Genomic DNA, 13,660 nt, shown 5'->3' with positions numbered 1-13,660 from the left:
TCATCTTTACCAATGCTATTGGCATGCTCCCCTGAGGTGGTCGATGTGCAACTAACTATATGTGCAGCTTTCATTCTAAAGTAATGCTTTAAGGTTTGGATCATCTGACACAAAAGATGTGGTGTCGTGTAATGCAGGAGGTGGGTGGAGGTGGCGCCTCCGACTCTGAAAACGACTCGGAGGCACTGCCTTTGGCCCAAGGAACAGCTGAGGGGATGCGCACTGAGGAGGCCTGCCAGCTGCCCTTTGAAGTGGTGGCCGAGCGGCTCGGCACAGACCTCCGCCGGGGCCTGTCCTGGCATGAGGCCCACCGCCGCCTCCTCACCGTTGGGGCCAATGAGTTTGAGGTGCGCCAGGAAGAGCCACTATGTAAGAAGTACCTAGACCAGGTGTGTACCCGTTTTCTTGTACGAAGTCTTTTCGTTGATCTGTCAGGCTACTGTAACTACAGTAAAAAAAAAAAAAAGTCAACAAATATGACATTTAAGTCTGTGCAATGGTTGTTAAAGTGTGCAGGCAGAGTTAAATGAGAATGACAGTCAATGTTTTATTGGCTGCTAAAGCAGCATGCAGCACATTGAAAGCTACAACTTGGCTTTCGATAATTATATTGTCAAGGAAAGTTTCTTCTTTTCTTCTTGTTAGGACTCTGCAGAGTCCTAACAGAGGAATAGTAAGGACTTTGCAGATATCGTGTTAGAATTATGTCATACAGAACTTACTCAATTCACATTAAGTAGGAGAAAATAAAATGCTGTTAGTTATGTGCCTCTGTAATACAAGAATACCTTATCTATTGAGTGGTTCATGAAATTGTTCATATTGCCCGGCACCATAGCCACAACACTGAATAACCTTACTGCATACTAATCTACGGTTGCATAGCAGACACATTATAACTTTGAGTTGTTGGGCATGATGAAGACAGTGTCCTCCATATGTTATGCATATTCGTCCTACTTGTAGCCAGTAGACTGCTTGTGTATATGTGGTAGTTGATAGTAAAGTTCATGTTGTGTATTTTACAATTTATTTGCAATGATCATCTTGTTCTGAGTGTCGTTTTATGGTTTTCATTTCAAAAGTAGCTTAACCTGTTAAAAAAGCTTTTGTATTAGCGGCTTTTTATGTTTAGATAATGTTGCACAGAATCAACTTTTGGAATTAACGGCAAGGTGCACTCTAGCTATTATGATATATATGCCAAGCCACCACTTGTGTTACAAATATATACTGAAATTTCATTCTGTGTGGTCATCCATTTCATGTGGCTATGTGTTTCGTTCATGTGTTTGATTGCGCAAACTTTTGAAACCTGGTGCATTTTTTTTTTCTTTCTACAGTTCAAGAATCCTCTCATTGTGCTCCTTTTGGCATCTGCTGTGGTCAGTGTCTGCATGCAGCAATTTGATGATGCGTTCAGCATTACTGCTGTAAGTGAATGCTTCATACTACTCAGGCATTGTGTTTTTGAGAAGCTAATTTCTTAATAATATATTCTTTGTGGAAATTTGTTATTGTTACCAAAGAATCCTCTCATTGTGCTCCTTTTGGCATCTGCTGTGGTCAGTGTCTGCATGCAGCAATTTGATGATGCGTTCAGCATTACTGCTGTAAGTGAATGCTTCATACTACTCAGGCATTGTGTTTTTGAGAAGCTAATTTCTTAATAATATATTCTTTGTGGAAATTTGTTATTGTTACCATCAATTGCAGTTACTCATACATAACACTTTGAAATAGTTTTGGTGGCTTGTATAAAGCACTTTTATTTATTTGTCAGTCATCCTGGTTGCATGCAGCGCCAATAGTACGTGCCTTCACATTTACTGTACAAATGACCAAAACCTTTGCTTAGTTCAGGTGCTTGATCATATCAAACCAAATGTATATTTCCTCTTTCGGACGAGGAAAGAAAGGGGTAGAAACATTAAAGCTGCTGCATTGATCAGCTTGACAAGTTGACTGTCCCCTTACTTTGTGCTACCACTTAACTTGAGAATGATTGCTGTGATGCGCAAGGCTTAGTGAAGGCTGCAAAGTGAAATCAGAGAAATTCTTTCCTTGAATTTAAGCATTTTGAACGAACATTCTGCTTAGCATTGCTTAAGGGGCAAAGAAAAAAAGCACCTTCAGTCACAGTCTCTTCCCCCATACCCTCCCCTCTGTCACTACTGCAACAGCTGTGTGCAGTAGGTGTTCTTTGCTTGGCAGGCAGAGCTCCCTGGAGGTTAACTAAAACAGCTGCTTCACATAACGCTTTTTTTTTTATCTTCTTTTTTTATGAACTCTGTTCTCAGCTTGTATATCATACCTGCCACGTTGTTTTCCGCAAAGTGACATTGTCTTTTTTCTTTTTTCATATTTGGTTTCTGGTTCTCTAAGGTCATTTTTCACATGAAACTGCTGGGGCAGTACAATAAAAGGCCTGGCAGGTACAAGTGGGATATTTGTAGGTGTCGGCCTATTGCTGTTTTTGAGCTGACTGTGCATCAATAAATCCTTTGCCATAGCATCAGACCTGCTATGGCCAGTAAGCAGTTGAAATATATGTAGTTGTCTGTCGCAGTTGCTCTCTCATCGGCCTTTTTTTCTTTTTTCACCTCACTTTATATGTGTTTTGTGTGGTCTGAATCATCACTTCTGACAGAAAAGTAGCAAAAGAGACATTCAGCAGTTGAAGCTGTGCGTTAAATAATGATAGCACTGCTGGAAAGTGCTTATTGTATAAAGGCCAGCCATAGGTCTGGCTTTTCTGCAGCTGTTGCAGGTGTCAGTCGAGACTTATGATAAGCTGAAATGTCTTTGTAAACTAGGCTATGCAAGTCTCCTCACTGGCTGACTGCAAAGTGTCAAATGCAATAAAATTGGAGACTTATGTACTTCTCTATGTATTGTGTGACAGTTTTTTACAAGATGTGCTCGTAAATACAACTTCATTGTGTAATGGACACTCCAGCTCATGGAATGTCAATCAGCTACAAGTTGTGTGCATTATTTTTGTGTAAATATATTTTTGCATGTGCAAGTTTGTATGTACATGGGTAGTATTCTTGACTGTAGGTTTACATTATTCTGTCACTGCTTAGTCACTCTAAAAGAAAGAACTATTTTTGTGTAGTTGGCACAGTGTTATGCAGTAAATGTTTATTTCTCATATGGAGTGCACATTTTAACAAATTACGTTGTAACACAAACTTTCTACTCACTGTTATTGTGCTTGTTGGTTCAATTTTACTTGAATGCAACATATTTTACTCTTTTATGCTCTGAGGATGTTCTTTAGACATTCTACATGCAGCTGTTGTAATGAAGAAGGCTTGCAAGCACCTGCACTTATGCTGTTAGAACTGGTCTTCACAGTGCGGAAAAAGGAATCATAGAAATGATAATGTCATGTAAACAACTCTCTTAGGTGTTCTTGAGCACACTTTAGAAATTTTATAATACTGTTTATACCCAAAACAAGTATTTTTTTAAATTTGAATAATTCAGCTCAGCTTTTCAGTTAAGCACACATCATTACATTTTATAAATAACCAAAGGCGACTACAAACAATAGACAATTGGTCACATTTTCATATGATATACTAGTTAAAAAAATGGTTATTGAAGTTTTATTAAATGCATGGTAGACTGCTTGTTCATGTACCACTCTGTTCTAGCTTAGCCATCGAATTGGCTGTCTTGATTTACTGCAGTTCAACCCTGTGTGTTCAATCAAGTGATGCCACAAGTTATCAACTATTACATTTTTCTTAACTCAAAGTAGATGCTCTCTTTTTAAGATCATTTTTACTGACTTATTGTGCTGCTACAAATTGCTTGCATTGGTCAAAATTTGGGCTATGTGTGCCTGCTTATGGCCTAAAGAACATTTTTTAACATTGCTTACTTATTGTACCTTTTTATTTTGTTCCTAGACATCTGGCATCTAATTTCAGCAAGGCAATAATCTAGTTTTCAGTAGTACACATTGCAACTCTTTGGAACCTACTTCCACTGTTTATACCAGAGCACAGGTGCTATGCACTGCATGGATGGGCAAAAAATATCTTCTGACAGGGTTGTGCATGCGCATCCATGTTTGTGCACAGCTGTGAGCTTAGCTTTGGTGGGAGCACCTTGCTTAATGAAATACTCAAGCAGGCACTCATAATTAGCCGTACACATTAGAGCTGTGCACGGGCCGTATTTCCGAGCCCGAGCCCGGCGAAAACAAAACATCGTTTTCCAGTAATTTGGCATTTTATTGAGCATATCGAATATGATCAAACGACACACGACGAATAGTCTCTATTACACAGATTACAAACTGTCGTGCAAAACAGCAAGCAGTCCCACGATTCCGGCTTCAACGAAGTGCGGCGCTTTTGCTTTATGTAGCCCGCCGAACTGAAGTTGCGTTCGCTGCTTGCACTCGTCGCCGAAATTGCTAATATCTTTTTTGCTAGCCTGGCAAGCTTGGGATATCTCTGCTGCTTGTTTTTCCAGAAGACTAAAACTTCAGATGGACAGGCGGACGATTCCATTGAGAGATAATCGGAGAGCTCCCCTTTTGTTTAAAGTAGCAAATGGAAAGGAAAAGCGGTAAAGGGCGGTCGCGGAAAAGGCGCTGTATGCGTGCTGGAAAACAATTCCCGCTGATTTTCTATATTTCGGGCTTGAGTCGGGCTTTGCGCCGGGCCCGAGCCCGGCCCGATAAAACTCCAAGTAGCCCGAGCTTGGCCCGGGCCCGAGGTGGAAATGCGACGGCCCGCCCGGCCTGCGGGCCGGGCCGGGTCGGGCTCGGGCTTTCGGGCTACCCGGAGCCCATGCACACCTCTAGTACACATCAACACTTCGAGCTGTCACCAAACTGGTACACATTAGAGAAGAAAAAGTTATCACTTACAGTTGCTTCCTTCAAAAATGTAATTTACCACAGACATGGATTATTGCCTCAAGGAAGTGACTGAGGAATTACATAAAAGTAATCTAATATACAATATTTTCCCACCTTTCATTAACATTGTACAGTGGAACCCCTTTATAAGAGACACTGATGTAAGAGACGATTGGGTATAAAAGACACCAGTGTGCCTACATCGAAATGGGGGTTAATCAGAAAATGAGAACCTGGTACCCTGCTTAAATTATTTTGCTTAAATTCACCAGTTATGGTTTAAATTTCTTCAGCACAATCAAGTGTTCAACATTTACATCGAAGTTGCTTTGTCACAGAATTTTCACTGTACAAATAACTACAGCATATGAAACAGTAAGGATTGTTCTTTTTCTGCAAGTTTCATAGTTCTGCTCTACTTCTGCACTATTATAAAAAACAGACTTTAGAGAGCTACTTAAGCTTATTGCTATCAAACAAATATGTGAATGTTTCATATCCTCAAGAAGGCAAACTAATACAAGAATCTAAGGACCAACTTCACGTTCTGCTCTGTGACCATCTACATTGACAGGCGCATGTTGAGATTTACCTGTGGAAATTTTAGTGCGACTTAGTAGTGTCTGCTGTCGGGCTAGTTGGCACATAGCTGAAGTTGAATTGAATGGTGCAAATGCTCGGACAGGGTCGAAGAACACAGGACAAGCGCTTCTTAGTCTCTGTCTGAGCATTTGCGCCAGTCTTTTCAACTTTAGTGCTGCACTCTGTCGATAACAGAATGGAACATCAGCAGTGACCTCTTGCAAATGCTGATTTCTTGTTAGCTGTTATACCTTTTGTCCAAGGGAGCTGCTATATTGAAACAGTTGGACTGCTAATTGGAGCATTTTTGATAGTTCATGCTACTGTATCAAGTCCAGTACCTTAAGTGACATGCTGCACTATTTTGTCATTTGCATACTATGCACCAGCATGCTCAGTGTGACATTATTCTTGAGCTTCCAGTCACTGTGTATGGTGAATTGAAGGTAACCACACTGCTTGCAACGTGCATTCGACAGTCCTCAAATTTGGTTTAAGATAAGGGCCACACATTGTCTGAAACAAAACTGGCATGACACTGTGGCCATCTTATTATTTTTTTATAAACTGTTTATCTGTGCTCAGTGTTTATTTTGTTCTCTTTTCTATAGGCTATCATTATTGTGGTGACAGTTGCTTTTGTTCAGGTGAGTTTTCAATTTCAATTTGTGTACAGGGCTGTAGAGCAAGAAAGACTAGTCTTGAATTATTTCAAAACTAGCTCTGCATATGCATTTGTGGCATTTACTATATGTACAGATAAACCATGTGAAATGGTACAAGATGAACAACCACACTTTTTAATACATGTTAATTCTGAGCTTTTACGGCTTCACTTTTTTACAGAAGTGCTGCTGATAGTGTAAATTATATGAGGGAGAAATAGTAGCCAGTGATTGGAGTTACTGGGCAGATAACTACTTTGTAAAGGCTCTGGTATTTTTTAAATTGCAGATATAGTTTAGATATTGTTAACTTCAGATAAAAATTCATATAAAATTTATCTGTGTTGTGGAAGTAACCTGAAGTGCTCCTTAACAAAAGGTAGATGATTTGAATGATAGAGAGTATTCTCATAAAAAGAGTTTACTTGCATTAGACTTGTATTAATTTCTTGAGCATTGTCTGTTGCTAATGGATCATGCTAACAGTCTATTTGCTGAATTGAGAGCATTGCTGCCCGCCATTATATGGTTAGTAACAGTTGCACTTTTGCCAGCTAAAAGTTATAAGTATTCAAGCCAGTCAAATACTTCATCTGTATCGTGGAGGAAAAGTGATCTACATGGCACTTTTACTTATTACAGAAAGCTTAGCCTACTAGCCCTCATGGCAAATATTACCTGCTTTCAGTGCTTGAACAGGAATGAAGAGCTTACATAGTGTGATTTTTCTAATTCTGTGCAAAAAGAGTGTTGCCATTCAGGGTTCTAGACACAGAATGTGAAAATGCTTGTCTCCAAAGCTTAATTACCCCCATATCGTCAGCAGTAAACTATGATGTCACTTAGAGTCATTGTGTTTCTTTGGGTATTAAACCATGTCAGCCTGAGTAAGTCCTTAAAGTAACCTCCAGTGCACTTTCACATTCTTATTTGAGCGATTGTGTTAAAATAATGAGAAGGTAATATCAAGCAATTTATGGTAATATATTTGCAGAATACATAAAATAGTATGACCCCTGTCTGAAGACCTCAACTTGAGTAACTTGGCAGCTTCGATTTATATTGCACATTGGCTGCATACTGCATATTCCAAATATGCAGCTTTTTCCCCCGCTATCCTCGTCATGAATGTATGGTCATGGACAAATGAAATGTGAACTAGAAATTACAAAGTGGAACAGCTTCCTCATGTGATAACTGGATACCGCAAACTCGCACTGGTAGTTATGTGGTTTCCACTGATTGTTTAAGCTCCACATTATATGTTCAAGTCAAAATCATGCAGACCTTGAGCATACCTTAGAAAGGAAAAAAAAGAAAAACGTATTTTAGTTAGCCCTAATGTGTTCATATTTAAGTTGGGTGTGACTGTACATTCCGTTGTGTACTGATGTTGGGAAAACCAATTTGCAATACCTCCTTGTTGTCAGTTCAGTCAAGTTAGGGTGAACAATCTATGGAAGCACACTCATTGTGTGGTGTCTACCGTAAAATCCCAAGCAAGCAAGGAGCAAGGATTATCCCCCCCTTACGGGGATGGATAATCCGATAAGATTTGGAGGGGGGCACTTGCTTGGTCACGGATCAAAATGTAAAATGCACAGCCTGCTTCTAATGAAATGCTTTATTGAATGTGCCTACATTCACTGTTTGTCCGCACTCGCCGGGCGAATAAAAACAGTGAATGAAACAGTGGAAATGGCTGGAGGAGAGAAGGGGGCGCATATTTCAAGTCTCCCGAAATAGAGGGGGCCGCTTGCTTGGGTAGGGGCGCTTGCTCGGGATTTTACGGTAGCTCCTCGAGTGGGGTTAACATTTAACTGTTGATATCGAAGACATTTGAGTTTAAACGTGTAATATAGATTTGATTGCATAACAAGTTTTAGCAGTTTTGCCTAGTCTTGTGCAAGTAAAACTTGGAGGCGTGTGGCACTTTGAACCTTGAATTTCATTATTGAAGATAATCTAGCTTCAAATGCACATCAGCAGCTAAATGGAACATGCCAGCGTGCAACTAACTTGCACTGAAGTAATACTATATTTGTAGGTGCAGTGTGCAGAGGCAGTGTAGGATACATTGCATGGTGGGTGCATTGGGAGGAACAAGTGCTGCCTGCTGGGAGTTGTCTGATGCAGGGCCTGATGCTTCCTGGCTTACCACAAAAAAATTTGCTCCTGCTATAGTCTTGATTTTCTCCTTAGCTGTGGGACACAATGTACATGTGCTCTGTGACATAAGGGGGCCTGATATCAGAGTGAAACCACCGTCAACTTATCGGCCTACCGCTTCAACGGAGCCGACGAGTCGCGGCCGCAGCTGATTTCGTTTGCTCAAACCATGGCTGAGGGCAGCATTCTCTCGGTGGGCGAATGCGCTAGTCACGTGGTTCTTTTTGTATTTTGCGGGCTTTCTTTGCAGCTTGGAAAAAATGGTATACGTGAAACTTTCTTTATCGCAAATAATGGAATGGGGGTTTCTGAAGACGCTCTCGAACTTTGCAAGCTGCACTTCTTGCCTAGAGTCAATATTTAGCAATTTAATTAAATAATCCTAATTAACAATTTAGTTAATTATCAAACAAAAAATTGTCTGTAGTGCGCAAGGCGACTGTCAGTAATTTGCAAGTGATTGCACTCGCCTGCCTCTAATATTGTATTTTTAAACCCTTGGCTAAAGATGGCTGGGACATCCTGTATATATATATATGTATATGTAGACACACACACACACAGGCAGAAACAGGCAGAAAATGAGTGTTCCACACTTGACGCCATGGCTGCGATCGGCGCTGTCTAACACTCCTCCTATAGGTTTAACTGCACATACATACCCCATAAAGTGGACAGAAGGATGACCGCCGCCGTAGCTCAGTGGTAGAGCATCGGATGTGTTATTCGAAGGTTGCAGGTTCAGTCCCTGCTGGCGACAAGTTATCTTTTCGTCCACTTTACTTTCTTGACATTTATATCCTAATTACTACAAATAACATTCCCTTCTTCTTTCCGTGGCAATATTTTCTGTTAGTTCTCATTAACTTTATATATATATATATATATATATAGTGTGGGTGTCTTGAAATTCCTAGTTTCCTTTCCGTGCAGCTGTGGTGAAAAAGATGTGATGTAGTATTGGAAGATTTCCTTTGTTAACTGTGGTTGCAATTACGCTAATCAAATTTTGTGAATTGTACTTTCAATATTTCACTGCAGGAAAGTATCACTTACAGTAGTATGTGTGGAGATTTATTCTTGCAAGCTTTTGTTGAGCTTCATGAGTGTTTGCTTATTCATTTGCTTCAGCCTTTGTCAAAGAGCTTGACCATGCTGTAGTAAGAAAATAAATAAATACTTTTCTCACTGGAGTTCCGCATACTGTTTATATCTGTCTTGTTCTATTTCATTGCAGGAATATCGTTCAGAAAAGTCACTTGAAGAGCTGAATAAATTAGTGCCCCCAGCCTGCCATTGGTGAGTTATATTTAATATGCATGGTAAGTTTTTCTTGCAGCTGACAGCGGATGGCGCTGTTTTGAGTGAGTTAATGTGCCCGATTAGTACTTTCGAGAACTGCCTGCCTTAATCTAGGCCGTAGCTAATAACAAAGTGTAGCTTATTACTTGTTCTCTTTAAAAAAAAAGCAATCGGAGCAGAACCTTTGCTGACTTGGACACTTTTTGTTTGCATATACCTGATTGGATTTTTTTACACCAATATTAGCATGTAAGCTCATTGCGAATATTGGGTATAACGAAAGTACTTTCATGTTGGATAGGGTTTCATTACAATGAGGTCTAACTGTAGTAACCTTTTTTTTCTGTAAAATGAAACATAATTTGGTCTTTAAAGAATGCCAATCAAAAATTTATTGTCGCGCTCTAAAGCTCGACTTAAAAGAAATGTATTATATGGATAGGATGTATAATTGGGGTACTTTATCTGCTAGAAGCAGTTTTAAGGTTCGGAGTTTGCATCTATATCGTACATACTTCAGTTTACATATCATTGTGAGATTAATGCTGACCACTTGGCAGAGGTGAATCTTCATTTCAGCCACAATAGCAGTTTTCATCGTTGGGAGGCTACTTGAAGGTCACAAACTTCAATCGCTTATGCGGGCATTTGACGCATACTTGCTTCCAGATGTAGTTAATGGATAGATAGAAAGTGCCAGAGGATGGAGTGAGTCTGGACTGAAGATCCTTATTATTTTTTTTTTTAGTTCTGGAAGAAAACCACAACATTCTGGTTAAGTTCCAGTTCGTACGAAAATCTTGCTGCATTTAGACATAAATTGCATAATCTTTGCCGAGGTTTTTCATCATATTGTAACGGGGGTAAGAGTAATAAAAAAAAAAATGTGTATTTACAAAATATGTAAAGGGAGAAGGAGCTGCAGCCAAGATGGTGGAACAACACAAGCGGTACAGTGATAGTCTTCATTGCCTTGCTGTAGCATTCTTCCTTGTTCATGGTGGCATGTTCTTCAATGTGTGGGAATGGTCTGTAACATATGCAGGCCATTCCTTCACGTTGGTGTTGTGGTGCTCTGAAGGAAGAGAAGACAGGCACTCAATGTACGTAGTGATATTTTGAGTGGCATGAGAGCAGACACTCGAGTGCTCTGTAGTTAAATAGTGTCCCAAGGCTAGTCACTACATGCTGAACAGAGGATATTATGAATTAAGCTGATGCTGATGAGCCTGTAAATCAATTGTCATTGCTCGACAGGTGGAGCTTACCAGTCCTAAGTCTAATCACCATTTGTGCAAAAGCTCAAATGTACTGCTGCCCATTGAGGCCGTCCCGCTTGGGCACAGTTACCTGTGCCTGGGCACCACTTCTTGCAGTGGGGTGGCCGGCAGCACGGGAAATCGCAAAAGCTTCATGTACTGACACTGATGTGCGCAAATAATCATCAAAGGTCACCACATAGTTTAAAGGGACACTAAAGACAAATATTAAGTCGACGTTGTTTGTTGAAATAACGGTCCAGAAACCTCGTAGCGCTGGTTTTGTGCCAAGGAAGTGCTTATTTTGAAATAAAATCACGTTTTTAGTGGTCCGCATCGCGTTAGCGCGCTTCAAATCTCCCGCCTGAAAATACGACTCTCATACGTCACTGCTGCCATGCCCAACGTTGCCCGCTTTTACTGCGCGGCCGCCGACACAAGTAGCAGCCGAGCGGAAGTAGCGGGACCCACAGTAGCAACAACGGCGCTGCGGCAAAGACTTGCTCGGATGGGCACATTCAAAGCCGTCATCAAGTTGCGGTTGGTCTCGTAATCCTCAGTACGAAAGTGCAGCGAGCACACACGCAGAGGTTTTGACTGTTTAGCACACTGGCGCAATGGCATGACACTAAGCCACTTCGAGCGTAAGGGTTCATTCCGCGGCACCCAGTGAAAAGACACACCGGTTTCCTTGCTGCAGCACTGGCGTTGTGCACTATTCGGGCGTCCGGCATTATCACACGCATGCGGCATTTTGTCGAACTTTCTGTCAGAGCGACCTTCACGAGCGCGCAAAACACGCACGGCAGTACGCGATCCCGAAACTACCACTGAGACGGGCAAGGCACAGTTCGGCGAAAACGGAACCTTTGAACCACGCGCGCCGTTCCCCATGGCAACGCCACGGAGGTTTTGTTTTCCATGAATCAAGCGAAAACGAACAAACAGCATTTTATTACGTCTTTTGATGCTCGGAATGTTCTTTTTTTACTGCTGTTAGTTTGATTACTAGCGATTTATTGTAGGCCGACTTCCCTACGTCATCGGAATCACTTCGAAAATGTCCCACTCGTGGCGCTCGTGATGTAATACATTTAGCTTAATTTCTCGGTAAGTAGGGCACTGCTGTTGATAATATTGCCGTTTTAGAAGTTGTCATACATTGGGCTTTCACTCTGACATCAATTGTTATTTGCCTTTAGTGTCCCTTTAAAACAACATCCTTCAATCACAACACCGTTGTATCAACCACGTAAGCCTAAACTGTACCAACAAGGTGTTTTTTTTTTTTTAAATTTTGAAGCAGTCTGCTTGTATTCTACACGATAAACCCTTATCGTAATCTGCAAGTGTGCTTCCCTGCGCTGCATATTCATTCAGCTTTACCCCCTTTCCACACATCTGGTGCAACACTGTGGAGGCTAGCAAGACTTCTTGCTGTAGATGTGTTCACATTAAGAAATAGTTCAGTGTTCTTACCACCCAGAAAAGATTTTTTTTGTCATTTTTACAGTGATTAGTAATTGAAGATGTTTTGGTCCTTACAAATAAACAAACAATGTTAGACGTCTGTTATTATGCAGCTGGATCGCTTAGCGTCTAGCTGCTTTTGTTTTTTTTTATTTCACTTGCAGCCTGTCGCGACACGTCACACACAGGCTCGTGCTCGGCTCGCACGAGCATTTACGACAAAAGCCGACCACGAGACACGCGTAGTTATACATTCTGCTGACCGAACTTCTTGCATAGCTTCCCCAGTGTTGCACCTGATGTGTGAAGTGGAGTATAATGGCGGCACCTGTCGTGCTTCAAGTGGAGGCTGAGTTCCTAGTTGCACGTGCTGGGGTTTGTCTATTATGCATATTTATGTCAGGAGAGCTGAGTCTACACTTCCATGTCATAGCGCAAGCAAACCACGCTTAAACGTGCTGTTTGCAGTAAGTGGCTAGCCACCATTAGTTGGGCAGACTGCATATACTGCTAGCTTTACAATTGTGCTAGCTATCTTTATGAAATTGAAATTATAAAAGCTAGCTTTACAATTATGAATAGGGTCTATAGCACTTGAGTATCGTGTGAAGTTCGTGTGACACACGAGAATATGCACAAGAGTGCATTGGCGTTGTGATGCACTATTAACATATCTACATGTGTGGCAATGAGTGAGTACTCCTGTGCTGTGATAATGAGTGAGTTTGACGCTACCATACAGGTAGAAATTAATTTAAGCACCTTTCACCTTGCTTGATTATGCCTTACATCGCATTTCGTCATCTACATTGCACTTCATGGAAATGAACGTACAGGCACCCTCAGTTCGGCACTACCACGTCATTGATGGTGTGCTGATGGGGCACCATGTAGACCACAAAATAAGACCGCAATAAAAATGTCACAGTTCTGTTTGGAAGCATCAATATTTATAGCAGTGTATTGTACAAGTGCATAACAAAAAGGTTTGCAGTTATCAGCCTCATATATGTTGCAGTAAAAATTTGTTTACTGGTTAAAGTAACAAGCTTAGTGTCATGTGCACACAAGCCAACAGAAATGAATCCCACTCGATGATGCCTAATGCTCACTCTCAAAATGCTGGTAGCATTTTCGATGGAGCCGAAAATGCTTGAGGCCCGTGTACTTAGATTTAGGTGCACATTAAAGAACCCCAGGTGGTCGAAATTTCCGGAGCCCTCCACTACAGCGTCCCTCATAACCATACCGTGGTTTTGGGACGTTAAACCCCTGCAATTATTCAAATGCTGGTTTGATAAACAGGGCAGGCAACGTATCTCCAAGAG

General features: G+C 41.1%; 1 protein-coding gene across 1 annotated transcript in view; it reads left to right on the top strand.

Moving 5' to 3' along the window:
• LOC119406926 (calcium-transporting ATPase type 2C member 1-like) overlaps positions 1-13,660 on the top strand; it is a 119,337-nt gene that overhangs the window by 7,565 nt on the left and 98,112 nt on the right. The window contains 4 exon segments of the mRNA XM_037673721.2: positions 138-389; positions 1,344-1,433; positions 6,079-6,114; positions 9,539-9,600. Of these exon segments, the coding sequence (XP_037529649.2) occupies positions 138-389; positions 1,344-1,433; positions 6,079-6,114; positions 9,539-9,600 (440 nt within the window).

This window comes from Rhipicephalus sanguineus, chromosome 1, assembly GCF_013339695.2.
Source record: "Rhipicephalus sanguineus isolate Rsan-2018 chromosome 1, BIME_Rsan_1.4, whole genome shotgun sequence".
Taxonomy (NCBI): domain Eukaryota; kingdom Metazoa; phylum Arthropoda; class Arachnida; order Ixodida; family Ixodidae; genus Rhipicephalus; species Rhipicephalus sanguineus.
Note: the sequence above shows the minus strand (reverse complement) of the source record. Positions and strands in the feature narration are given on the sequence as shown.